The sequence below is a fragment of the Phyllostomus discolor genome, chromosome 6, assembly GCF_004126475.2.
Source record: "Phyllostomus discolor isolate MPI-MPIP mPhyDis1 chromosome 6, mPhyDis1.pri.v3, whole genome shotgun sequence".
Lineage (NCBI taxonomy): Eukaryota > Metazoa > Chordata > Mammalia > Chiroptera > Phyllostomidae > Phyllostomus > Phyllostomus discolor.
The window spans coordinates 155,103,182-155,130,473 of record NC_040908.2 but is presented as its reverse complement, the minus strand read 5'-3'; the positions used below and the strand labels follow the sequence as shown (position 1 = coordinate 155,130,473).

At 54.4% G+C, this 27,292-nt stretch overlaps 2 protein-coding genes across 7 annotated transcripts; both read right to left on the bottom strand.

Annotated features, from left to right (window-relative positions):
- Positions 1-209: 209 nt before the first annotated feature.
- Positions 210-8,061, bottom strand: LOC114500021 (GDP-fucose transporter 1-like). 2 transcript variants are annotated; one of them, XM_028516593.2, is made up of 3 exons: positions 7,410-8,061; positions 5,233-5,759; positions 210-1,469 (listed from the first exon to the last, which is right to left on the bottom strand). In XM_028516593.2, the coding sequence occupies exons 1-3, from the start codon at positions 7,439-7,441 to the stop codon at positions 910-912; spliced, it is 1,119 nt and encodes a 372-aa protein (XP_028372394.1). In that variant the 5' UTR covers positions 7,442-8,061; the 3' UTR covers positions 210-909. The 2 variants fall into 2 exon arrangements, with proteins under 2 accessions (XP_028372394.1, XP_035885187.1); XM_036029294.1 differs by having other exon boundaries at positions 242-1,467; positions 5,231-5,759; positions 7,004-8,057.
- A 10,789-nt stretch (positions 8,062-18,850) lies between these two features.
- On the bottom strand, positions 18,851-26,988 carry LOC114499576 (GDP-fucose transporter 1). 5 transcript variants are annotated; one of them, XM_028515863.2, is made up of 3 exons: positions 26,583-26,677; positions 24,391-24,917; positions 18,851-20,618 (listed from the first exon to the last, which is right to left on the bottom strand). In XM_028515863.2, the coding sequence occupies exons 1-3, from the start codon at positions 26,612-26,614 to the stop codon at positions 20,059-20,061; spliced, it is 1,119 nt and encodes a 372-aa protein (XP_028371664.1). In that variant the 5' UTR covers positions 26,615-26,677; the 3' UTR covers positions 18,851-20,058. The 5 variants fall into 5 exon arrangements, with proteins under 5 accessions (XP_028371664.1, XP_035885184.1, XP_035885185.1 ...); XM_036029291.1 differs by lacking the exon at positions 26,583-26,677 and adding an exon at positions 26,772-26,988 and having other exon boundaries at positions 19,887-20,618; XM_036029292.1 differs by lacking the exon at positions 26,583-26,677 and adding an exon at positions 26,468-26,580 and having other exon boundaries at positions 19,887-20,618.
- Positions 26,989-27,292: the final 304 nt, after the last annotated feature.

Genomic DNA, 27,292 nt, shown 5'->3' with positions numbered 1-27,292 from the left:
TCCTCCCTACGGGAGGACAAAACCCCCAAGTAAAAAAGGGGATGGAGAGAGGATTGGCAACTTTCTGACATTACTTGAAACACTGGTTCTGTCTGATGCGCCGCCCCCCGCCCCCCGACTCTGATTGGTCTGTAAGCAATGCCCCCTGGAGGCAGTACACCCTGGGTAATGTTAGGTCAGAGTCGCTCAAGAAACCAGATGGACACAGTGAGTCAAGAACAGGGTTTATTAGGGGGAATAAGAGGGAAAAGTGGAGCCAACCACGGGGGATAACACTCGTGGGGGAAAGTGGGGCCAACTAGGGAGATTGGGAAGCCAACCAAGGGAGGTTATCACTCATGGGGGAAAGTGGGGCCTACCTAGGACGGTTGGAGAGCCAACCAAGGGAGGTTATCACTCATGGGGGAAAGTGGGGCCAACCTAGGAAGGTTGGGGAGCCAACCAAGGGAGGTGAACACTCGTGGGGAAAGTGGGGCCAACTGGGGAGGTTGAGGAGCCAACCAAGGGCGGTTAACACTCGCTCGGTTGTTCTTAGGGCAGGGTTTTTAAGCACAAAAACTTACGAAGGGTAACTGGTTGGGGAGTCAGAGTCTGACTGGCTAGAGCTGGTTGCTGGGTGCCGTTTCTGCTGACCATTGTTCTTGATACACCTTGTCAGACCTCGGGTTAAAGCTGCACCCTGTTATGCTGGATAGGCCGAACCCAGACCCCAATCTTAGCCGGGCATCTGTTTGTCCTGGGTTGGGTTGGCTGGCAGTTTCCCAGGCTACAGTGTCCCACGGTGTAGTTTTCTCGCCTGGTGATTTTCCATTCCTCCTAGGCCTACCTAGGTCTGTCAGGTAAGAGAGGCCTTCCCCGCATTCCGGGGCATTCTCTTGGGACAGGCCATCCCGAGGTCCCTGCAGAGGCTCACACCCTCATGCTGCTCTTCTCGTCCTCCTTGGGGCCGGGCTCCTCCTGGACCTTCTTCATCTCCCAGCCCCGGACCCAGGTGTAGGCGGAGGAGCCCCCGAGCACCAACAGATTGCTCGCCCACCAGAGGAAGCTCTTGGTCTCCTCATAGTACAGCATACCCAGCACGGCCTGGGCACAGGCCTTGGCTGCGCCTGACACGTTGTGGGTCAGGGGGCTGGTGAACTTGATCTGCAGGCCTGTCACATAGCTGATGGCAAGGCCAAACAGTGCTCTCAGCGTCATCATGCCCCAGAAGTGGGCTCTGCCCAGCTGGACAAAGAGGCGGAGGGTCCGCAGCTCCCCCAGCAGCAGGAGTGGGGGAAGGAAGAAGACGCAGGAGATCGCATTGTTGTAGAAGGTCAGGCGCCAGATGCTGCCGTCCAAGGCCGGGAGCACCTTTTTTGTGTAGACGGCGTTGAGCGAGATGCTGAGGCTGGTTAGCACGACAAAGAGGATGCCCGTCAAAGACAGGGAACCCTCCATCCCCTCATGGTCCACACCAAACCAGAATCCGACTGCAGAGGGGAGAGGAGATGGGGAAGGAGAGGTGGATGGGAGGAAGGAGGACAGAGAATATTGCTGCAAAAATTGAGAATGTATGCTGCCCTCACACCCCATCCTCCCACCTTTCCTGCAATACATATGTCCAAAGCCTCTACTGTATGCAAAGCACCACATAAGGGCTGGGGGTGTGGCCGAGGCCAAGAATGCTTCTGCAGGGAGCATGCATTCTAGCAAAGGACAAAGATATTAAAACAATTCATTGCCCAATTACTTCTTTAATTACAACTGTAATGAGGTCCGTGAAACAGTGCAGGGAGCTGTAAGAACCCATAACTGGGTGACGGTGCTGGCCCAAGGCATCTGGAAAGTAGCACTTGAGTAGGATTCGAACTTTATGGTTACAGACCTTGGGCAAGGGATTTAAGGTATCAGAGGTTGGGCGCCCTGGTCTGTAAAAGGGAAGCCTGTAGTGAGTTAGATCACTTGGGGCTGCAGGTCACTTGGGAGAGTCAGGCTTCATGCTCTCTTAGGCTCCTATCCTCTGTCACCTCCAGCCCACAGAGCCTCCGAGGCTCCCCACCGCCCACCATTGGTCTGTGCTCCTCAGCCTGGCACCTGGGCGTCCTGCAACTCCGCCAGCTGTCTGCATCCTGCGCCCACCCCAGCCAGTGCTGCTCTGATCTCCTGCTTCTCAGGCTGGTGGGGCTCAGTGTCCTTGTCTGTCTCCAGCACCAGAACCACCCTCCTCCTTCTCAGACAGTTTCAACTCATTCTTCAAGGTCAAAGTCAGCTTCTCTGGGGCAGGGGGAGTCTTCCTGATATCACCAGCCACCAGTCCACTTCCTGCTCTGCTTCCCTTGAAGACCCCTGGTGTGACCTGGGCTGCAGGGCACCTGCCCATGGGACAGTGCAGTCTCTTCAGTGAGACCTCACCTTCCCAAGGCAGGGCTGAATCTTACACACCTTGTATCCCCTGCCTCAGCCGCTGACAACATGGGAGGGTAGAAAAGGTCTGGTGTCAGAGAGCTTTGGGCTCTGCCATTTAGAGGCTGGGAGGCCTGGGAAAAGTTCACTGAACTTCTCTGAGCTCCCGCTTCCCTGAGTGGCAGAGCTATGGGCCCCTCTCTTGACCCCCCCCCCCCAACCAATCTACTCTGCACCTTGCAACCCAAATGACGTTGCTCAAGTATAGATCTGCTCAAGGTCACGTTCTGGCCTAAAGCTCCTCCATGTCGCCTCCCCACTGCTCTTAAAATGTTCCGGACTCATGAACTTGGGCAGCCTCCCACATGGTGAGTCTTGCTCGGGCCTAGCTGTGGAGGATGCACATGCTCTACCTCACACCTCCCTCACCCCCATCTGGCACTTCTTCCAGAAGGGCTGCTTGCATGACCCCCTGCCCACCCTCCTGCCCTCCCCGCCACAGCCAGGACTCCCACAGCACCTTCTCTGTCCCGTCACAGCTCTGCCTGCTCCTTCTTCACTCACAGACTGCCAGGCACCATCACCGTGACCTCCAGGAGTGTAGGAGCCGGGTCTACCTTTTCCACACGTCTCCCCAGTGCCTGGCACAGTCCCTGGCATGTGCCTGGTCTCAGTGAGTATTTGTTGAATGAATGAATGGAGGTTGTTGTGGAGGCGGTTGTGAGGATTAAGGGACACCAGGCACCCACTGCATCGTGGGCGCACTCTCCCAGCTCTCCCTTTCCTGGCAGAGCCTTTGCAGACAAGTTACCCACGACTCTGATGGGGGTGGCGGGTGCTTAGCCAGAGCACCCTCAGCCCTCCTGCTGGTTACCTTCTGATTCAGGAGGGACTGCCCCCTCAAGGTTCCACACCCCAGAGGGACTCTCAGCTGGGAGGAGCTTTGAAAGGCACTGTGTGACCTGGGAGCAGGGAGGAGGAGGGGGCTGGAGTAGTGGCCTCTGACCCCTCTTCCCCAACAAGGAGTAAGGAAGGGGAGTCACTCCAGAGTGGGAACAGCTGGACAGAGGCTGGCAGAGAGCTCCAGCCTCCAGTCCAGGGCCTGGCCTGGCCTGGCCTGGCCCCATCAGGCTGGCCAGTGGCTGCACCTCTCAGAAGCAATCTCACCATCAGCTACTTTTATTACTGTTCGGATCTGGGCCCAGTTTCCCTAGTGACATCACCTTCCTGCGTGCAAGTTCTCCCACCAAGAGCATCCTAAACACACACACACACAGGTGTGCATGACTGAAGTGAGATGCGTGGGGCAGATGGGGAAGTGTGGGAGACAGTGAGGCTTGCCCTGGGAGGGGAAGAGGGAGCAGCTGAGAGAGATGCTGGGGTCTTGGCAGCTCCTCCTATTCTAACCTCCACCCTTCTCCCCTGCCCCGCCCCCAACTTGGGGCTAGACTGAGCAGCCCTGGATGCAGCAGTTGCTCAACAAGGGGGACACTTTCTAGGACAGGTGGCATGGGATGGGCTCCTGCCCTTGACCAGCCCCCCTTGGCCTGGGCCTCTGAGACATTGGGGAAGAATATGCAGGTCAACCAAGACCAACTTTCCAGCACCAGGAAAAGCCTGAACAGGTTTCAAGAGACATCTCATTCCTGGATGACAGAGGCCCAGGGAGTGGGGAGGGATGCTGGGGGTGCCCCTACCCAGTGTGCTGCAACAAAACAACAAATGTTGTATAATCTAAGTTGTCCAGACAGTCACTGCTGGACACACGTGGCCACTGAACACGTGTAAAGTGGCTACAGAATCAGGTTGCAATGCCTGTTACTGAGACTAAATTTTCAACCTTTCATTTAATTTGAATTACAGGAAGTCTTCACTTCATGTGGTCCATAGATTCTGCCACTAAAACAACCTAGAACTGAATCAGTTTACCATAGGCTAATTGATACAAACGAGAGTTCAGTTCCTATGCATCTCATCACTGTTATAACAAAATGATGCTGTTTGAGGACCTGCTGCAATGGAAATGGAAACAGACGTGTGGCAGTGACTGCTGTATCAGACAGCGCAGCTCTAACTTCTGGGGGATGAGAACAGAGCAGAGTGGGTAGAAGCACAGGCCTGGCAGTCTGGCCACTCTGTGTGTGCACCCCAGCCTTGCAGTCCTGGCTGTGTGGCCTTAGGCAAGTAAGTAAGCTCTCTGAGCCTCAGTTTCCCTGTTTGAATGGAGATGATGACCGTGATACCACTGCCCAGGGACCTCTGGGGAACAAAGGAGATGCTATATGGGAAATGATAGCACAACGTCCCCATCAATAATGGTGATTTTTTGAGGGTCAAGCCTGGGAAGACAGCTAACGTCTCTCAAAGCATATCCCCTGCCACCGTATCAGGCATTATTATGAGCCCGCAAGGTCAGGGTGACAGAATAGTAATGAAAAGATGCATTGTCTTCTAGAAAGACCACTGGATGGGGAGTCAGGACATAGCAATAGGGCACAGTAAGCATGGTGGTCAGTGCCTGGGGGCTGACTGCTTGAGATCAGATCCCAGCTCTGCCACTTATTAGCTGTGTGATCTCGGACAAGTTACTGAACCTCTCTGTGCCTTGGTTTTCCCTCAGTGAAATACAGATTATAATTTCACCTTGTGTGAGGGCCCTGCCTGTGCCCTTAACTTGTTGGGGGACCTCAAGCAAGTTGTTTGCTCTCTGGATCCCAGGATCTTCCTCATGTTATTGTGGCATCATGGGAGCTGGGACAGATAAAGTCCAAAGGTGCTTGGGAGGGATATTCCTTAGGGTTTTGGCTGCCATGCCTCCCCTGTTTCCCACAGCCCTGGCTGGCCACTCACCAATGATGATGCCGCAGGTGAGCAAGACATAGGAGGAAGTGGTCTGCTTGAGTATCTGGTGGGAGAACAGCACGTTGAAGAAGATAGTGAGTGATCGGCCCAGGGTGTAGAAGGCCACACCCATGTACCTCTGGCCGATGTTATAGAAGATGGTCAAGCCGACAAAGTACACCGGCAGGGGCAGGACATTGCGGGCCATCCTGAGTTCCAGGCACAGAGAGGGGAAGTCCACTGCACCAGGAAAGCAGATGGCCAGTATGCTGAGACCCTTGCAGAGCAGCGTGGTCACCAGGCACTGGTAGAAGGTGAGGACGATGGGGCTCTCCAGCTGCAGGTAGGAGCTGTCCAGCAGGTACTTGTTGAGAAACACCATGCAGACGGTGGTGACCCAGTAGAGAGAGACCACCAATGCGATCTGTAGTGCCCGAAGCAGAAAGGGCTTCTCCTGGCTGGCATCCGGCTCACTGTAGGGTTCAGGGGTCCCCATCAGTGCCATGTGCAGGATCCTGGAGCGCTTTAAAGGGTCCCTGAAAAGGGTAGCAGATGAGCTGGGTCACTGCACAGCCTTTCCTGGAGTCAAGGGCAGTGAGCAGGCCCTGGTCCTCAGCTGTCACATGGGGGGTGGTCTAGAGGCCTGCCCATCTTGCCCTTGGACGAAGAAGTTCGGTTTTAGGGTGAACCTCACAACCTGCTCCCACCCCAGGGGCCTCATGCATGAGACAAGACACAGGGAAGGGCCAGTGAACAGGAAGATGACCTATCAGGGAAGAAGAGGCTGGGGCCTAGGGGAGAGGAATGGAAGGCAAAGTGGCAGGAGGAGGAGGAGTGCAGGGCCAGGGTGCTGGAAAATTGCGGAGGACAAGGTGGGGAGGAGGTGCAGGGAGAGGGAGGCATGGGCTGCTATGGAAGAGGGGGGCTTGTGGGGAGAGAGAGGGCGGCCTGCCTGTGGGGAGCTGAATGGAGGAAGGGCTTGCGGGGTGGTATTCTGGAAAGAGGGATGCAGTGGAGGTCAGAAGGGCTCAGGGTGGGGTCCAAAGGACGTGGAAGGAGGCCGGCGAGCGCTGGGCCACAGCGCGCGGTTTTCCCGGGCCCCGGCTACAGGTCCCACCGGAGCCTCCAGGCGTCCGGGACCGCTCCCCCGCTCCGGGGAAGGCGGCCCCAGGACTCATTTCCAGGCACGCCCCCGACCTCTTCCTTAAAGAGCCCGCACGCCCAGCGTCATTCATAAAGCCACAGTTGCAGAGAGAAGGCCTTCAGAGTCAGCTCGCGTTGGGGCCCCGGCCGTTTCCAAGGCTTTGTGTGTTCCCCGCCCGCTCAAGGTGGCGGATGTTAGCAACCAAGAAAGGTTCCTCTGGCAGTTTGAGCCTCAGTCCCATTCCTGCAAACGCCGCCCCGCTCCGTCTCTTCCAAAGGCTAACTCCCTCCCCTCCGCTGATCTAAAGGTGCATCCGCCCCTGGTCCCGGGGCGGGACTGCCCTCTCCGCGCTCCCCGTTCTTGGCACTGTCCCACGTCCCTCCACGTCGAGAGACACCCCCACCCCTGCCAGCCCCCCCAGCTCACTGTTCCCAGACCTCTTTCCAGTTTCCTCCTTCCCCCCGTCACCGCCTCAGCCTTCTCCAAACCCAGATTCTTGGTAGCATTCCCAAACGCCCGAGGCCATACCGCCCCTGCAGAACCCCAATATGTCGCCCCAGAGCCCCCAATTCTAGCCCCCCCCAGGCGGTCGGATGCGAGCCTCAATGCATCACCCTCTCCTCGGGTTGTCTCCACCTTGCAAAATCCTCTTCACGCCAGGCCCAGCAGCGAGCTCTGGTCCCAAGGCTGGCGTTCCCAGGAAGCGAAAGCGACCCCCCTCTCACCTCGCTGTTCGCTGACAGACTGTGGGTCCCCGCAGCCCTTCCCTGCACCTGCGCCACACACCTGCAGCATCTCACCCAGTGCCGCGCCCTCGGGAGATGACTTCCTGTCCCCAGCTCCGGGCACGGGCACCCTGCCAGCCCCGCTGCCCACTCCCCACTGGGGGCCTGGGGGCGACCGCCAGGCAACCTAGGCCCCAGTCTACCCTCAGCCTTGGGTTATCCCGCTGGTCGCGGGAGCAGGCTCCTTCCTCTTTCCGAGCTACCCCAGCTTCGGGTACCTTGCCCCAGTCAGCCCCACAATCCCGCGCTCCCGTTACCGCAGCTTGCAAGTCCCAGGATCCGGGAGCATCCTAGGCCGGTCGCTCACCAGGCCTGCGCTTCCAGAAGTGCGAACGGCTAATCGCTCGGATTCTCTCTGTTCGTCGGCGGCGGAGTGTCCCCGCCCCCCTCCCGCCCCCCGCGCCCACCTCCCAGGGACCAGCCAGGGAGCGGTCACCTGCCTGGGACCGCCACTTACCAGGCAAGCACCAAGGCTGACTTCTCTCCCTGGTTCCCGCTCGAGCACCAGGGCTGGGCGGCTCAATTCTCCCGAGTTCTCTTTGTTGTAAAGCGAGGGGGCTGGACTACGCCCGTTGGTCTCAAACCCCTTACTCAGAATTCTAGCTAGGAAGGTTCCAAGTAGGGGTACCCGCTGTTTGTTACATTTCAAACGCCATTTAACTAGTGCCTCTTAATTGTCTGGTGAGATGTCTGAGATTTGCTTTAAAATACTCAGAATATTCACCAAAAAGAAAAGGGAAAGGTTGCTGAAACAAGGGTAGGCAAAGTGTTGACAACTGTTGAAGCTGGGCATGGGTACTGGGGGGGTTATTGGCCTAAGAAGGTTTTGCTCCTTAAAGTAAAAGTTCTATGATAAAAACGTAAAACCTATGGAGTGCATTTAAAGTCTCACATGTTAACTGCTTTGCCACAGGAAGCTGGAAGGGTTATGGGGAACAAGCACTGCCCAGCAGCCCCAGCGCAGATGCAAAGTCCCCAGTGGGAGCTCTGCCCCAGGCCCTGCCCGCTCCCACCAGGCCTCTGGTCCACATGCTGGGATACCCACACCCTCCCTTCCTGTAGGCATGGGACATCCTGCTTCCCAGTTACAGGCAGGGGGAGGATGTCTTCTGGTCACCTTGTCACCTGTGGGATCACGTCATCCCTCTGGGGAAGGAAGCAGAGACTTAAACAAACTGAGCTGGTCACCTGAACCTGACCTGGCGAGTCCTGTTCCAGGGCCACACCTGGGGCCGTGGGGTTGGTTTCCAGCGATGCCTGCTCCAGTCTCTTTTCCCTTAGGCCTGGCATTTTACTATGACGAATAACTGGTTGACAAACGGGGGAAATTTGTCTCTTGAGAGGCCCTGGTTTCCAGGAAGGGCCCCTTCCTTTGTCATAGTAGCAGAAATTACTAATTTATCTGATGAATGTGCTTCCCCCAAGGAAGACATCTACACTGTATACAGACCAGAAGCCCTTCATGGAGAGAGGCCGTCCCTGCTGGGTGCCTGGGGCATGGTCTGGGCCCCTGGGGCCAGAGGCCTGCATGTCTGCTGGTGTCTCATCTGCCCCTTGCATCGTACCTGCAATTTCCCCATTCTCTGAGTTCATTCCTTTGCATTAAGGTTGGGACAGGCCAGCACAGTAAGTTCCACAGATTCCAATCTTTTTTGTTCCTTATCGAGGAAAGGGGAGGTGGGGATGATTCTTAGGGGTCTAAGGCCTCAAGGAGTTGTGCCCTCTGCACGAACTGTTTGCTTTTGAATTTCACTTAAGGAATGTTAATTGTTTACACCCTCCATAAAGGTTTAAGTTTCAGGTTTTCCCAGGGAAATGACCCAGTGTGTGCATAAGGTGCGAGGTGGACAGAAGGGCATCACTGTGGAGGGGAAGGCTGTAGTGAGCCGGGAAACGGGGCCTTGCATGGCGTAGTCCTGTTGTCTTGCCTTGGCTGGGACCACAAATACTGGCAGAAGAAGATGATTTTTTTAGTATATTTTTATTGATTATGCAGTTTTGCCAATTTTCCCCCCTCTATCCTTCCTCCGCCCTGCCCCCCTCCCACAAGCCTCCAGGATTCCCTGCCCTTAGTCCACGTCCAGGGGCTGTACATATAAGTTCTTAGAGTCCTCTGTTTCCTATACCATATTTTATCTCTGCCTGTTTACCTTATGCCTACTAACCATGCTTCTTCTTCCCTGTACCTTTCCCCCGCTATTCCTCCCTCCCTTCCCCAATGAAACCCCTCCATGTGATGTCCATTTCTCTGATTCTGTTCCTGTTTGGGTTGTTTGCTTAGTTTTTGTTTCCGTTGTTTTTCTTTTCTTTTAGGTTCATTTGTTGATAGTTGTGAGTTTGTTGTCATTTTACCGTTCATATTTTTTATCTTCTTTTTCTTAGATAAGTCCCTTTAACATTTCATATAGTAAGGGCTTGGTGATGATGAACTCCTTTAACTTGACCTTATCTGGGAAGCACTTTACCTGCCCTTCCATTCTAAGTGATAGTTTTGCTGGATAGAGTCATCTTGGATGTGGGTCCTTGCCTTTCATGACTTCAAATACTTCTTTCCAGCCCCTTCTTGCCTGCAAGGTTTCTCTTGAGAAATCAGCTGATAGACTAATGGGAACTCCTTTGTAGGTAACTCTTTCTTTTTCTCTTGCAGCTTTTAAGATTCTCTCCTTGTCTTTAACCTTGGGTAACTTAATGATGATGTGCCTTGGTGTGTTCCTCTTTGGGCCCAACTTCCTTGGGACTCTCTGGGCTTCCTGGACTTCCTGGAAGTGTGTATCCTTCACCAGATTGAAGGGGAAGTTTTCCTTCATTATTTGTTTAAATAAGTGTTCAATTTCTTGCTGTTGTTCTTGTCCTTCTGGCACCCCCGTAAATTGGATATTGGAACATTTCAGGTTGTCCCAGAGATTCCTCAGGCTCTCTTCATTTTCTTAAATTCTTGTTTCTTCATTTTCTGGATGGATGTTTCTTTCTTCCTTTTGTTTCAAATAGTTGCTTTGAGTCCTGGTTCCCTTCCTGTCACTGTTGGTTGCATGAACATCCTGCTTTACTTCACTTTGGGTACCCTTCATTTGTTTTTTCATTTTTCGACCAAGCTCTATCAGACTTGTGAGCATTTTGATTACCAGGGCTTTAAATTCTCCATCAGATAGGTTGGCTATCTCCTCATTGCTTAGCTCTCTTTCAGAATCTTTGCTCTGTTATTTCATTTGGGCCGTATTTCTTTCTCTTGGTGCAGCTGTTATGTTGTAAGGGGAGGGAGGGGGAGCTTAGGTGTTCACCAGGGCGGGAAAGGCTCTTTGCTGCCCAGCCCCAATGCCTGTGGGGGAGGGGCCAGAGAGGCAACAGTGTGACTTGACTCCTGTCTCTAACATACTTGTCAACGGATTCTAGGACTCTCCTGTGAGACTGGGAGCTTCCCCTTCTGTGGCAACCCCAGCCGTAGCCCACAGCCACTTGTGAGTCCCCTTAAGTCAGCCACTCCTGCGCACCCCACTGAGCCGAGCAGCCAGCCCCTCCTCCAGTGTCCAAGCGGGTCACAGCGGTTTTTCAAAGTCACTGGCCTGGTCCGCCACCTTACCAGTCCGGTTGTTCTGGTTGATTTTTTCTTTAATTCCTTTGTTGTTGGAGTTCCATGAAGTTTGATTTTCTGGCACTTTTGGTTGTTTGTTGATTTCAGATTGGTTGTTGTCCTCCTTTTGGTTGTGCAAGGAAGCAAAGGGTCTCTACCTACGCCTCCATCTTGGCAGGAACTCCTCTATTTTTCGTATATAGACATGTACTTTCAGCTTCTCTTTGGCATGTCTGAATTCCCAGCATCACTACTCTTGCGCATTGGGCTGCTATTAAGTAAAATAAGGGCTACGTGACCACAAGCCCTGCTACACAGGGACAGCACCTCCGACCTGATAACCGAGATGGCTCATAACCAGCAGGGAGGGAGCGGCTACAGCCTGGAGACACTGGACAACACAATGACGCACACAGAGGGTGGGTCCGGGAGGGACGCACGGACCGAGTTGCACCACACAGAATGGCGCACAATTTAAAACTTGTGAACTGTTTTTTCCTGGAATTTTCCGTTTAATGTCTTCAGGCCAGAGGTGACCGTGGGTACCCGAAACCTCTGGTAGCTGGAAGCAGGGAAAGCACAACGGTGGGTGAAGAGGCCGTGCCCTGACCACAGCGAGGTCGGGTTTGGGCTCAGTGCCCCGGGCGGCCACTGGGGGCGCCAGGACTGGATTTCTGTGTTGAGAAAGCCCCTCTGGCTGTTGGGAGGAGAAGGACCTGGCGGGAAAGGCAAGGGCTGCAGGAGGCTATGGTGGTGCCCAGGGGAGAAATGGCGGTGGCAGTAGAGACGGAGAGTGGATGCATTTCAGATGCATTTTGAAGGTAAAGCCGCCAGACCTTCCAGAGGGATTGCACGTGGGCTGAGAAAAAGGCAGGATTCAAGGACAATACCAGAATTCTTGAACACAAAACTGGGGACAAAGGTGCCATTTACTGGACAAGGAAGACCGAGGGCTGAGAGGTGGGCCTGGGATCAAGTTTATCTGGGGACCTGTTAGGTTCGAGACGTTGCTGGGTCACAACGAGACATCATCCAGTGGTGATGTCAAGGGGACTCTGGGATGTTAGGACTCCAGCAGTCTTTGTGAAGGAGAAAGCACTAAAGAAATGGCCCATTACCCCCAAATTTGGCTGCTGAAAACAGCCATTTGGTTTTGCTGGGCATGTTGAGGGTCGGGAAGGGCATAGCTGAGCACTCCTTGCCCAGAGTCCCTTAAGTGGTGGCAGTCCGATGCCAGCTGGCGCTGAATGTCCAAGACCGCTCACTGACGTGCTGGCAGCTGATGCTGGCCGTGGGCTGGGAGCTTCATGGGGCTGGCCGCTGGAACACCTGCCCATGACCTCTCTAGCATGGTGGTCTCCGGGTGGTCAGACCTCTTCCCTGCTGTTGGCGTCCTCACTATGGCGTCACAAGAGGAAGCTACCTGGCCTTTTCTGATCCAGCCTTGGAAGTCCCTTTGTATCTCTCCTGCCTTTCTCTTTTGGTTGGAGCAATTGCAAGCCCACCCAGAACCAAGAGGAGGAAACAGAGCCCCACGCCCCATGGGAGAACACCGGGGGCATGTACTAAAACTGCCACACAGCCCTTCTCGCGGCTGCCCCCTGACAACAGCCCTCAGCACACATCTGGGTGTCCCTTGCAGCTCAGTGAGGGTCCTCGCTCCATCATGCCCGAGCCCCGTCCTTCACAGAACCCCCAGAACGCCCGCCCAGGTGCTGAGGTGCACGTGTGGTGCCGTTACAGTGTCCGAGCACTTCGAACAGTGCTTCTAGTCACGGACTGACAGAGTGACCGTGATTGCTGAGGCTCTGCAGCCGAGACATGTGCTCCCTTCCCCACTCCGTGGGATCCTCTGTGAGGCCACTGAAGTTGCCTTCAGTCCCAAATGTTTGAGTATTGATATTCCAATATCTAAAGGGCATGAAGCTTATTTTTTCAGTCAATATTTATTGAATACCTACCAAGTCCCAGGCATATATCAGAGATCCAGATAGTCCACAGTCCCTGCGTTCTTGGGCTTACCGCCCTTCTTCAAGTGTAGGTGAGCCAAGGATAAGAGCCAGCAAAATGGTAAAATGTAAGTAATATATTGTAAGGCCTAATTAGGAGTCAGGCAGTATCGGGGGTGTGACTTCTGTTCGGGGATCAGAGATGACTTCTCCAAGTAAAATGTGAGTCAAACTCTAAATGTAACAAAGGAGCAGTCAGGAGAAGATTTGAATTCTGAGCATGTCAGGTGGATGGACCAGCAAGTGCAAAGGCGCTGGGGTGGGAATATGTGGGTGTGAGTGAGGAAAGGCAAGGCCTAGGTGGCTGAGAGGCACTGAGAGGTGAAACCAGATTGTGGTAGGGGGGAGTCTGTAAATCATAAGATACATCCATTAATTTTCTTTTGGCTGCAACTAAGAAATCAGCCCTGGCTGCTGTGGCTCAGTGGATTGAGCACCAGCCTGAGAACCAGAGGGTTACCAGTTCCATTCCCAGTCAGGGCACATGCCTGGGTTGTGGGCCAGGTCCCCTGTAGGGGGCACACAAGAGGCAACCATTCATTGTTGTTTTTCTCCCTCCCTCTCTCTCCCTCCCTCCCCTCTCTACAAATAAATGAATAAAATCGTAAAAAAGAAATCAACTGAAACTAGTTGTGGTGTTTGCCTGCACACACAGCCCCCTTCCAGCCCGCCATCCGTGCGGATTACACCTGCTTTCCGCAGGTGTAGTCTACTGAATCCTCCACTCAGGGCTGACCTTGTGACTTTCTCTGACCCATAGGGTACAGAAAAAACATTCTGCGGCTTTGGAAGCCATATTTTAAAGGGACTTCCGTTTCTCCCCCTGGCTATCCTGACACCATCCTCAGGAAGCCTAAGGCAGCCATATGGAAAGGCCACGTGGAGGGGAACCAAGGCATCTGGCCAACAGCCCAGGCCCACCCACCGGGTGGGTGTGGCCACAGGGATGATCCCACTGAAGACCAGCAGAAGAGCCACCCAATCAGCCCACAGAATCTACAGAAACTAGGAATAGTTTTTGCTTTTGCCTGTAGAACCCTCTCCCCTGCACTGGGACTTACTTTTTATTAACAGACCCTGGATTTGCCAGTCCCATTGTTGGTTCTCCCACTCTCATCCTTGGCTGGAACACGGGCCCTGCCTTCGAAACTCTCCACCCTGCCTCTAGCTCTGCAGCTGGGGCTCCTTCCCTGGGGACTACAGTCCCTGCACTGCTGCCTCAGACCCTGGGCCAGCCAGTGGCAGATCGTCCAAGCTCCAAGGGACTCGGGCTCTCCCCATCTTCCCTGCTCTGCCATCTTTACCTGTCCTCCTTTTGTCCCATGGTTACACAATGGGAGCCGTCCTTCCAAACCTCAGGCCTCCATTCAAGACAGAACATGTAATAAAAAGAAGCAACAAAAAGGGTAAAGACCTCGCTGCTATAACAGAGAGCTCCCTCTACAACTACACAGGGACATAAACAGTATAAGCTGATTTCTCTCTTATATAACAGTCTCCAGGTAGGCAGGCCACCTGGGCAGGTGGCTCTGCACACACAGTCAGGAAGCCAGGCTCTTCCCATCATATTGCTCCCCCAGCCCTAAGGCATTGACCTCGTCTGCACGGTCACAGCTGCCATGTGGACACACTGGGCCCCCAGGTTATGGGAAGAGGAGGACAGAGCATGGAGGAGCCCACACCTAAGGTTCTAAGGCCCGGATTTGGAAAGCAGCACACACATCACCTCCCTTCCCCATCCACTAAGTCACATGCCTTAGTGACCCACAAGGCAGGCTGGGAAATAAGAGTCTCTGGCTGGGCAACCATGTGACTACCTTTCAATTATTTGGGGCTAATGGGAGAATGAATTTTGGTAGATAATTACTAGTGTCTACCAGATAGAGTTAGCTTCTGAGTCCTTGTTGAACTCAGGGGCAAGACAGTCAACACCTGTGTGTTTCCAGGAGCTCTCAGGCCCTACTGATATGGATCACTGTCCCCTACACCTGGGAGGTCACTTTTGTCTTTAGAAATCATCTTCTGCTAAGTTCTGCCCAAGACGAAGGCGTAGGTGGAAACCCTTCACTTCCTCACACAACCAAAAGGAGAATAACAACCAACCTAAAATCAATAAACAACGAAAAGTGCCAGTAAATCAAACTGCATGTAGCTCCAACAATCAAGGAATTAAAGAAACAGTCAAACAGAACAATCAGAACAGTGTACCAAGACAACGAAATACAGCCCAAATGAAAGAACAGAGCAAAGATTCTGAAAGAGAGCTAAGCAATGAGGAGATAGCCAACCTATCTGATGGAGAATTTAAAGCCCTGGTAATCAAAATGCTCACAAGTCTGATAGAGCTTGGTCGAAAAATGAAAAAACAAATGAAGGGTACCCAAAGTGAAGTAAAGCAGGATGTTCATGCAACCAACAGTGACAGGAAGGGAACCAGGACTCAAAGCAACTATTTGAAACAAAAGGAAGAAAGAAACATCCATCCAGAAAATGAAGAAACAAGAATTTAAGAAAATGAAGAGAGCCTGAGGAATCTCTGGGACAACCTGAAATGTTCCAATATCCAATTTACGGGGGTGCCAGAAGGACAAGAACAACAGCAAGAAATTGAACACTTATTTAAACAAATAATGAAGGAAAACTTCCCCTTCAATCTGGTGAAGGATACACACTTCCAGGAAGTCCAGGAAGCCCAGAGAGTCCCAAGGAAGTTGGGCCCAAAGAGGAACACACCAAGGCACATCATCATTAAGTTACTCAAGGTTAAAGACAAGGAGAGAATCTTAAAAGCTGCAAGAGAAAAAGAAAGAGTTACCTACAAAGGAGTTCCCATTAGTCTATCAGCTGATTTCTCAAGAGAAACCTTGCAGGCAAGAAGGGGCTGGAAAGAAGTATTTGAAGTCATGAAAGGCAAGGACCCACATCCAAGATGACTCTATCCAGCAAAACTATCACTTAGAATGGAAGGGCAGGTAAAGTGCTTCCCAGATAAGGTCAAGTTAAAGGAGTTCATCATCACCAAGCCCTTACTATATGAAATGTTAAAGGGACCTATCTAAGAAAAAGAAGATAAAAAATATGAACGGTAAAATGACAACAAACTCACAACTATCAACAAATGAACCTAAAAGAAAAGAAAAACAACGGAAACAAAAACTAAGCAAACAACCCAAACAGGAACAGAATCAGAGAAATGGACATCACATGGAGGGGTTTCAGTGGGGAGGGGAGGGGAGCAATAGGGGGAAAGAGTACAGGGAAGAAGAAGCATGGTTAGTAGGCATAAGGTAGACAGGCAGAGATAAAAAATGGTATAGGAAACAGAATTCAAAGAATTTATATGTACAGCCCATGGACGTGGACTAAGTCGGGGGGAACGCTGGAGGTTTGGGGGGCAAGGTGGAGGGGGACAGAAGGGGAAAATTTGGGAAAACTATAATGTCATAATCAATAAAAAATATTAAAAAAGAGAGAAACAGTGTATGAGGGTTCAGTACTAACCACAGTTTCAGGCATCCATTGGGGCTCTTGGAATGTATCCCCGATGGATAAAGGGGGGCTACTGTGTAGTGCTCCCTGGCTCGAACTTGACCTCTGGCTTCTTTCCTCTCCATGCTGAGTGGAACCAAAAGGAAGCAGCGTTTCCAAGTAATGGCAGAAAGTTGCCAAATCCATCTCTATCCCCTTTCCTGTTTCTGGGCATTTGCCCACCCCTGGAAGGAGGCCCCCCAACTCTGCCCCTGCTATCCCGGCCTTCACCCTGGTCCTTCCCCACACCTAACTCTTCTGCCTCCTCAGGGCCTCTGCATGGGCTCACCTTGGGCCTGGGATGCCCTGTCCCTGGGTCTCCCTGGGCCAGCTCCTCCTTCCATTCCAGTCCGAGGTGAACATTGTGCCTGAGAGGCCGCCTCTGACTGTTCCATCTGGGGCAGTTTCCCTCTGATGTTCTCCATCTTGGCTTTTTCTTTATCGTCCTTGTCACAGCATCATTTGTTTGCTTTTAGTTTTTGCCCACTACTGGTCTCCCTGGAGCTGGGCGCACAGTGAACACACAATACAGAGACTGGTGTCTGTGGATGTGGACACTAGCGAGACCCCGAGGCATTCTGGGAATTATCCCGAACACTAATTCACATCCATTTAGTGTGGCAGGAAGGTCAAGGGCTATCCCCATATCTCAGATAGGGAAAGGGAGGTGCAGAGAGGCTAGGGGGCCTGGCCCAGGCCATCTCACTTCTCAGAGGTGGAACCCGGGTCTCCCGACTTCTGGGCAAGTGCTTCCCACCAGCAGCAGTAACGAGGGATGCTTGCTGCAGGCCCAGGGTGTGGCAGCAGCAGGCCGGGGTGCTGCTCCTAAATTCTCCATCTTCACCCACCAGTTGTTTTTTTTTTTACCGGGAAGCCTCACTTCCACATTCCTGTGCTCAGAAAGGAAGGAGGGGTAGGCTGGGCCATCTGAGGAAGGAGCACCCCTGTGTCTTCCCGCAGGGAAAACACTCCCGGAGGCCGTCTGGACCCCTCAAAACACCACGGAGATGGGCTGGGGTGGTGGTGCTGACGTCCCAGGCAGCCTGGGCTGCTGCAGGGCTGGCTCCTGCATCAGAACAGGGTCTGCAGGCAGCGTGCGGGTCCATGCCCCTCTGAGCACAGGGCACATTTTTGTGCATGTGTGAGGAGTGTTGCATGGTGGCTGGGCTGTTCAATTGTCGTCTTATAGTTGGGACCCACAAATTACTTTCAACTTATGAATTAGTTTGATATTTGACATGAAGCCAGGTGCACGTATCTTTGTCTGCATTTTAAATTTTATGGTAAAAAGTTAAAATTGAGTTTTTTCTGGATTCTTGTCCAAGACAGTGCAAGAAACCTAAAGGACGTTGTCCCAGCTTTCTGATCTTACGCAGGGTGCAGACCTGATCACGTCTCTTCTGTCCAAGGACTTGGCCATGGCCAAAAACGAGAGAGGGCTGTCTGGGTGAGCTGTGGTGTGCAGAACACTTCCCAGGGCGGCCCGCCCTTCTGCTCTGGCCCTCACCCCAGACCTGTCACCGAGGCCCCAATGTGCTTTCCCCCTGGCTCACCCTGTTCGCTCAGCGGCCCTGCCCTCCCGCTGGAGCCCCTCCTCAGTTCCCCTCAGTTCCCACACCCTGGCCCTTGTGATGACTTGGCCGGTCCCCCCAGACTTGGCCTCTGTCTCTTCTGGGGCCTCGGGGCAATAGGTTCCTGTGTCCATTACTGAGCCTGTGATGGGGCTCAGACGTGTGTTTCTGTGAGAGCCCATTGAGGCAGCAGATGGGGGTTGTTATGTGAATATGACCTATCACAGCGCCTGGCACCTCTGAGTGCTCAAAAATGCTGAGTGTAGTTGTGGGCACTGTGGCGTGGTACCGGCTTTCTGAAGGCAGAGACCCCAGTTTCAATCCTACTGTTGCCTCTTCCTTCCTGTGCTCCTCTCTGAGCCTCGGTGTCCTCATACAGAAAAGGGGGGATCAGCGATGGAGCCCACCTCACAGGGTGTGTGTGATAGGGGCGTTGTGGGCGGGGGTTGAGAAGGTGAACGAGGGAGGTGGAGCACTCAGCACAGTGCCCAGCCTCCAGCCAGTGTCCAGTAAAGGGCGGCTATTGCTGGTATGAAAGCCCAGGTCTGGTCACCAGCCTCCCAGGGAAAAGGCCTGACCTTGGAGAGAGAGAGAGAGAGAGAGAGAGAGAGAGAGAGAGAGAGAGAGAGAGAGAGAGAGAGAGAGAGAGAGAGCGCGAGCGCACACAGGCTTTACTTTGAAGGGCTGCCCTGCTAATACCTGGGCTTGGTCAGGGCAGGGGAGAGCCTGGTTCACAAATTGAGTCCAGCCCTGGCTGGCATGGTTCAGTGGACTGAGTGCTGGACTGTGCAGCAAAAGGTCACTAGTTCGGTTCCCAGTCAGGGCACTTGCCTGGGTTGCTGGCCAGGTCCCCAGTAGGATTCTGAGAGAGGCAACCACACATTGATGTTTCTCTCCCTCTCTTTCTCTCTCCCTTCCCGCTCACTAAAAATAAATAAATACAATCTTTAAAAACAATGAATCAGGAACAGGTGCTGCCAGGCCCCTTCCTGCACTCACTCCATTCTCCCCAACACACAGGATGTCTTACTCTGATTTTAATTAAGTCACACACAATTCAGGGGATCAGGCCCCACCAATGTAGTTAGAAATCACCTGGGATTGTGGGGGTTCCTGGAAGAGGGGGTGGTGACAAGATGCATTCTTCCTGTGGTCCCCTATAGGGACCAAACCCATCAGGAGTTACCCTGGGGCGGAGATGGGTGGAACAAATCCCCCAACAGAAGGGACAGGCTACAGCTGCCCAGAGGCCCGGGCAGGGCAGTGAGGGGACCATCAGGCTCTGTCAGCCCCAACCCCAGGGAAAATCACAGTTGTTCACTGACCCAGGAGGAGGCTGCATCAGGCCCCCAGGGGAGAAGCTCTGGGGGAGGCAGAGCTGGAGAGGCACAATGGCCCCTGGCCACACTCTGTAGCTGAGCCAGGCAGCTGCCCAGTGCTGGGGCAGAGAGGGAGGCAGCTGAACCTGTGTCAGGACTGGGGAGCGTGCTCATGGCCCTGCCTCATCTGTGAGAGGTTTGGGGTTCCCATGTTCAGGAGCTGGAAACATGGGGGTGGTAGGAAAGGGCACTTTCCCATGATATACCCCATTCCCAGGCCATTTCCCAGTGGCCTCTGGGGGTGCCAGGGCCAGTCACAGGCACAACTGATCCTTTGCCCCCTTCCACAGGGCCTGGTGGCCTCTGCAGAGAGGAGGGAACGCTGGCCCCTTCCCCCCCAGCCCAGCCCACATGTCCCTCCCAGGGAAGCTGGGTTTGTGGGGCCACAGCTGTGCTGCCCCCTGGAACCTGGACATGTGAGGTGTCCCAAACCTCTTGGTTGGGCCTGTGGGGGGGGGGGGGGGGGCACAGCTTCATGTCCCTGCGCACTTTGCCACACTGCTCCTTCAAGGTTGTGGCTTATCCTCAACCCCAAGGGGCACGTGCAGGTAAACGGCCCTGGGAGAGGGGCAGGAAGGGGTGCATCACTGCTGCTCCCCAAGGGCTAGTGTGCTTTCCCGGTAGGGGTCCCTCCTCCCTACGGGAGGACAAAACCCCCAAGTAAAAATGGGGATAGAGAGAGGATTGGCAACTTTCTGACATTACTTGCAACACTGGTTCCATTTGACCACCCGACTCTGATTGGTCTGTAAACAATGCCCCCTGGGGGCTCCTGCCCTGGGTAAGAGACGTTTCCCTGCATCAGGGGGGTATTCTCCTGGGACAGGCCATCCCGAGGTCCCTGCAGAGGCTCACACCCTCATGCTGCTCTTCTCGTCCTCCTTGGGGCTGGGCTCCTCCTGGACCTTCTTCATCTCCCAGCCCCGGACCCAGGTGTAGGCGGAGGAGCCCCCGAGCACCATCAGGTTGCTTGTCCACCAGAGGAAGCTCTTGGTCTCCTCATAGTACAGCACAGCCAGCACCGTCTGGGCACAGGCCTTGGCCGTGCCTGACACGTTGTGGGTCAAGGGACTGGTGAACTTGATCTGCAGGCCTGTCACGTAGCCGATGGCAAAACCGAATAGTCCTCCCAGCGTCATCATGCCCCAGAAGTGGGCACTGCCCAGCTGGACAAAGAAGCGGAGGGCCTGCAGCTCCCCCAGAAGCAGAAGCAGCGGCAGGAAGAGGACGCAGGCAATCACGTTGTTGTAGAAGGTCAGGCGCCAGATGCTGCCGTCCACCACTGGGAGCACCTTCTTGGTGTAGATGGCGTTGAGCGAGACGCAGAGGCTGGCTAGCACGCCAAAGAGGGTGCCGGTCCAAGACAGGGTACCCTCTGCCCCCTCCTGGTCCACACCAAGCCAGAATCCACCTGCAGAGGGGAGAGGAGATGGGGAGGGAGATGAGAATGGGAGGAAGGAGGACAGAAAATTTTGCTGTGAAAATTACCAGAATATAATACTGCCATCATCACCCCATCCTCCCACCCTCCCTGCAATAAATATGTCCAAAGTCTCTACTGTATGCAAAGCACCACACAAGGGCTGGGGGCGTGGCCCAGGCCAAGAATGCTTCTGCATGGAGCATGCATTCTAGCAAAGGAGAAAGACATCAAAACAATTCATTGCCCAATTACTTCTTTAATTAAAACTGTAATGAGGTCCGTGAAATAGTGCAGGGTGCTGTGAGAACCCATAACTGGGTGACGGTGCTGGCCCGAGGCATCTGGAAAGTAGCACTTGAGTCGAGCCCTGTAGGATGCGAACTTTATGGTTACAGAGACCTTGGGCAAGGGATTTAAGGTCTCAAAGGTTGGGTATCCTGGTGTGTAAAAGGGGAGCCTATAGAGAGTTAGAATCACTTGGGGCTGCAGGTCACTTGGGAGAGTCAGGCTTCATGCTTTCTTAGGCTCCTATCCTCTGTCACCTCCAGCCCACAGAGCCTCCGAGGCTCCCCACCGCCCACCATTGGTCTGTGCTCCTCAGCCTGGCACCTGGGCGTCCTGCAACTCCACCAGCTGTCTGCATCCTGCACCCACCCCAGCCAGTGCTGCTCTGATCTCCTGCTTCTCAGGCTGGTGGGGCTCAGTGTCCTTGTCTGTCTCCAGCACCAGAACCACCCTCCTCCTTCTCAAGAGAGTTTCAACTCATTCTTCAAGGTCAAAGTCAGCTTCTCTGGGGCAGGGGGAGTCTTCCTGATACCCCCAGCCACCAGTCCACTTCCTGCTCTGCTTCCCTTGAAGACCCCTGGTGTGACCTGGGCTGCAGGGCACCTGCCCATGGGACAGTGCAGTCTCTTCAGTGAGACCTCACCTTCCCAAGGCAGGGCCGAATCTTACACACATTGTATCCCCTGCCTCAGCCGCTGACAACATGGGGGGTTGCGGGGGTAGGAAAAGTTCTGGTGTCAGAGAGCTTTGGGCTCTGCCATTTAGAGGCTGGGCGGCCTGGGAAAAGTTCACTGAACCTCTCTGAGCTCCCATTTCCCTGAGTGGCAGAGCTATGGGCCACTCTCTTGACACCCCCCCACCCTAAACCAATCTACTCTGCACCTTGCAACCCAAATGACATCCCTAAAGTACAGATCTTCTCAGGTCACGTCCTGGCCTAAAGCTCCTCCATGTCGCCTCCACACTGCTCTTAAAATGCTCCCGACTCATGAACTTGGGCAGCCTCCCACATGGTGAGTCTTGCTTGGGCCCAGTCACGGAGGATGCACGTGCTCTACCTCACACCTCCCTCACCCCCATCTGGCACTTCCTCCAGAAGGGCTGCTTGCATGACCCCCTGCCCACCCTCCTGCCCTCCCGCCACAGCCAGGACTCCCACAGCACCTTCTCTGTCCCGTCACAGCTCTGCCTGCTCCATCTTCACTCACAGACTGCCAGGCACCATCACCTTGACCTCCAGGAGTGTAGGAGCCGAGTCTACCTTTTCCACACATGTCTCCCCAGTGCCTGGCACAGTCCCTGGCATGTGCCTGGTCTCAGTGAGTATTTGTTGAATGAATGAATGGAGGTTGTTGTGGAGGCGGTTGTGAGGATTAAGGGACACCAGGCACCCACTGCATCGTGGGCGCACTCTCCCAGCTCTCCCTTTCCTGGCAGAGCCTTTGCAGACAAGTTACCCACGGCTCTGATGGGGGTGGCGGGTGCTTAGCCAGAGCACCCTCAGCCCTCCTGCTGGTTACCTTCTGATTCAGGAGGGACTGCCCCCTCAAGGTTCCACACCCCAGAGGGACTCTCAGCTGGGAGGAGCTTTGAAAGGCACTGTGTGACCTGGGAGCAGGGAGGAGGAGGGGGCTGGAGTAGTGGCCTCTGACCCCTCTTCCCCAACAAGGAGTGAGGAAGGGGAGTCACTCCAGAGTGGGAACAGCTGGACAGAGGCCGGCAGAGAGCTCCAGCCTCCAGTCCAGGGCCTGGCCTGGCCTGGCCCCATCAGGCTGGCCAGTGGCTGCACCTCTCAGAAGCAATCTCACCATCAGCTACTTTTATTACTTTCGGATCTGGGCCCAGTTTCCCTAGTGACATCAAGTTCCTGCGTGCAAGTTCTCCCACCAAGAGCATCCTAAACACACACACACACAGGTGTGCATGACTGAAGTGAGATGCGTGGGGCAGATGGGGAAGTGTGGGAGACAGTGAGGCTTGCCCTGGGAGGGGAAGAGGGAGCAGCTGAGAGAGATGCTGGGGTCTTGGCAGCTCCTCCCACTCTAACCTCCACCCTTCTCCCCTGCCCCGCCCCCAGCTTGGGGCTGAACTGAGCAACCCTGGATGCAGCAGTTGCTCAACAAGGGGGACATTTTCTAGGACAGGTGGCATGGGATGGGCTCCTGCCTTTGAGCGGCCCCCCCTTGGCCTGGGTCTCTGAGACACTGGGGAAGAATATGCAGGTCAACCAAGACCAACTTTCCAGCACCAGGAAAAGCCTGAACAGGTTTCAAGAGGCATCTCATTCCTGGATGACAGAGGCCCAGGGAGTGGGGAGGGATGCTGGGGGTGCCCCTACCCATGTGCTGCAACAAAATGACAAATGTTGTATAATCTAAGTTGTCCAGACAGTCACTGCTGGACACACGTGGCCACTGAACACTTGTAAAGTGGCTACAGAATCAGGTTGCAATGCCTGTTACTGAGACTAAATTTTCAACCTTTCATTTAATTTGAATTACAGGAAGTCTTCACTTCATGTGGTCCATAGATTCTGCCACTAAAACAACCTAGAACTGAATCAGTTTACCATAGGCTAATTGACATAAACAAGAGTTAAGTTCCTATGCATCTCATCACTGTTATAACAAAATGATGCTGTTTGAGGACCTGCTGCAATGGAAATGGAAACAGACGTGTGGCAGTGACTGCTGTGTCAGACAGTGCAGCTCTAACCTCTGGGGGACGAGAACAGAGCAGAGTGGGTAGAAGCACAGGCCTGGCAGTCTGGCCACTCTGTGTGTGCACCCCAGCCTTGCAGTCCTGGCTGTGTGGCCTTAGGCAAGTAAGTAAGCTCTCTGAGCCTCAGTTTTCCTGTTTCAATGGAGATGATGATTGTGATGCCACTGTCCAGGGACCTCTGGGGAACAAAGGAGATGCTATATGGGAAATGATAGCACAGCGTCCCCATCAATAATGGTGATTTTTTGAGGGTCAAGCTTGGGAAGACAGCTAACGTCTCTCAAAGCATTCCTCCTGCCACCATATCAGGCATTATTATGAGCCCGCAAGGTCAGGGTGACAGAATAGTAATGAAAAGATGCATTGTCTTCTAGAAAGACCACTGGATGGGGAGTCAGAACATAGCAATAGAGCACAGTAAGCATGGTGGTCAGTGCCTGGGGGCTGACTGCTTGAGATCAGATCCCAGCTCTGCCACTTGTTAGCTGTGTGATCTCGGACAAGTTCCTGAACCTCTCTGTGCCTTGGTTTTCCCTCAGTGAAATACAGATTATAATTTCACCTTGTGTGAGGGGCCCTGCCTGTGCCCTTAACTTGTTGGGGGACCTCAAGCAAGTTGTTTGCTCTCTGGATCCCAGGATCTTCCTCATGTTACTGTGGCATCACGGGAGCTGGGACAGATAAAGTCCAAAGGTGCTTGGGATTTTGGCTGCCGTGCCTCCCCTGTTTCCCACAGCCCTGGCTGACCACTCACCAATGATGACGCCACAGGTGAGCAAGGCATAGAAGGAGGTCGTCTGTTTGAGCAGCAGGTAGGAGAGCAGCACATTGAAGACAGTAGTGAGCGAGCGGCCCACGTTGTAGAAGGCCACACCCACGTACTTCAGGCAAAGGTTATTGAAGGTGATCATGCTGATAAAGACCACTGACAGGGGTAGGACACTGCGGGCCACCCTGAGATCCAGGCACAGCGTGGGGAAGTCCACTGTACCAGGAAAGCAGGCGGCCAGTGTGCTGAGACCTTTGCAGAGCACTGTGGTCACCAGGCACTGGTAGAAGGTGACGAAGATGGGGGCATCCAGCTGCAGGGAGGAGCTGTCCAGTAGGTACTTGTTGAGAAACACCATGGAGATGGAGGTGACCCAGTAGAGAGAGACCACCAATGCGATCTGCAGTGCCCGAAGTAGAAAGGGCTTCTCCTGGCTGGCATCTGGCTCACTGTAGGGGTCGGGGCCCCCCATCAGTGCCATGTGCAGGATCCTGGAGCGCTTCAGAGGGGCCCTGTTCATGGTAGCAGAGGAGCTGGGTCACTGCACAGCCAGAACTGATTTCCTGGTTCAAGGGCAGTGAGCTCAAATCTGCTTTCTGCAGGCCGCAGCCCTCAGCTGTCACGTGGGGGGTGGTCTAGAGGCCTGCCCACCTTGCCCTTGGATGAAGAAGTTCGGTTTTAGGGTGAGTCTCACAACCTGCTCCCACCCCAGGGGCCTCATGCATGAGACAAGGCACAGGGAAGGCCAGTGAACAGGAAGATGACCTATCAGGGAAGAAGAGGCTGGGGCCTAGGGGAGAGGAATGGAAGGCAAAGTGGCAGGAGGAGGAGGAGTGCAGGGCCAGGGTGCTGGAAAATTGCGGAGGACAAGGTGGGGAGGAGGTGCAGGGAGAGGGAAGCATGGGCTGCTATGGAAGAGGGGGGCTTGTGGGGAGAGAGAGGGCGGCCTGCCTGTGGGGGGCTGAATGGAGGAAGGGCTTGCGGGGGGGTGTTCTAGAAAGAGGGATGCAGGGGAGGTCAGAAGGGCTCAGGGTGGGGTCCAAAGGACGCGGAAGGAGGCCGGCGAGCGCTGGGTCAGAACGCGCAGTTTTCCGGAGCGCGGGCTACGGGTCAAGTGAGAGCCTCTAAGCCTGGGCTCGGGCTCCCCGAGAGGCGGGCCCAGGACTCATTTCCGGGCACGCCCCCCACCTCTTCCTTAAAGAGCCCGCACGCCCACGTCATCCTTAAAGCCACAGTAGCCGGGAGAAGGCCTTCAGACTCAGCTCGAGTCCGGGCCCTTGCTGCCTCTCAGCACTTGTTTGTTAGAGGAGGTGGATCTCAGCAGCCAAGAAAGGTTCCTCTGGCATTTTGAGCCTCCCTTTCCTGCAAGCGCCGCCCGCGCCGTTTCCGCCAAAAGCTAACTCCCTTCCCTCCGCTGATCTAAAGGAGCGTGAGACTCGGCTGAGTTCCCCAGAGGGACTGCGCTCCCCGCGCTCCCCGCGCTCCCGGTTCTTGGCACTGTCCCACGTCCCTCCACGTCGAGAGACACCCCCACTCCTGCCAGCCCCCCAGCTCACTGTTCCCAAACCTCTATACAGTTTCCTCCTTCCCCCCGTCACCGCCTGAGCCCTCTCCAAACCCAGATTCTTAGCAGCATTCCCAGACGACCGAGGCCATACCGCCCCTGCAGAATCCCAATCTGTCGCCCGGAGCCCCCAGTTCTAGCCCCCGCCCCGGGCGGTCGGATCTGAGCCTCCATGCATCACCCTCTCCTCGGGTTGTCTCCAGATTGCAAAATCTTCCTCATTACACTAGGCCCAGCCGCAAGCTCCGGCCCCAAGGCTGGCGATCCCAGAAGCGAAAGCGACCCCGCGCTCACCTTGGTGTTCGCTGACAGACTGTGGGTCCCCTCCGCCCTTCCCTGTACCTGGGGCCACGCACCTGCAGCGTCTCACCCGGTGCCGCGCCCTCGGGAGATGACTTCCTGTTCCCAGCTCCAGGCGCGGGCACCCTGCCAGCCCCGCTGCCAACTTCCCAGTGGGGCCCGGGGGGCGACCGCGGGGCGACCTAGGCCCCAGTCTACCTTCAGCCCCAGGTTATCGCGCTGGTCGCGGGAGCAGGTTCATTCCTCTTTCCGAGGCTACCCCAGCTTCGGGTACCTCTCCCCAGTCAGCCCCACAATCCCGCGCTCCCGTTACCGCAGCTTGCAACTCCCAGGGTCCCTCTGCATCGCCGGCCCGTCGCGCACCAGGCCTTCGCTTCCAGAAGTGCGAGCCGCTAACCGCTCGGATTCTCTCTGTTCCTCGGCAGCGGAGTGACCCCGCCCCCCGCGCCCCACTACCAGGGACCAGCCAGGGAGCGGTCACCTGCCCGGGACCGCCACTAACCAGGCAGGTGCCAGGGCTGACTTCTCTCCCTGGTTCCCGCTCGAGCACCAGGGCTGGGCGGCTCAATTCTCCCGAGTTCTCTTTGTTGTAAAGCGAGGGGGCTGGACTACGCCCGTTGGTCTCAAACCCCTTACTCAGAATTCTAGCTAGGAAGGTTCCAAGTAGGGGTACCCGCTGTTTGTTACATTTCAAACGCCATTTAACTAGTGCCTCTTAATTGTCTGGTGAGATGTCTGAGATTTGCTTTAAAATACTCAGAATATTCACCAAAAAGAAAAGGGAAAGGTTGCTGAAACAAGGGTAGGCAAAGTGTTGGTAACTGTTGAAGCTGGGCATGGGTACTGGGGGAGGGCGGTGTTTATTGGCCTAAGAAGGTTTTGCTCCTTAAGTAAAAGTTCCATAATAAAAAAGGAGAAGCTGGGAACCAACTGTATGGGAAAACATATTTGCCAATGATACCTCAAACAAGGGTTTGATCTCCAAAATATATAAAGAACTTACATGATCTACACCAGGAAGAC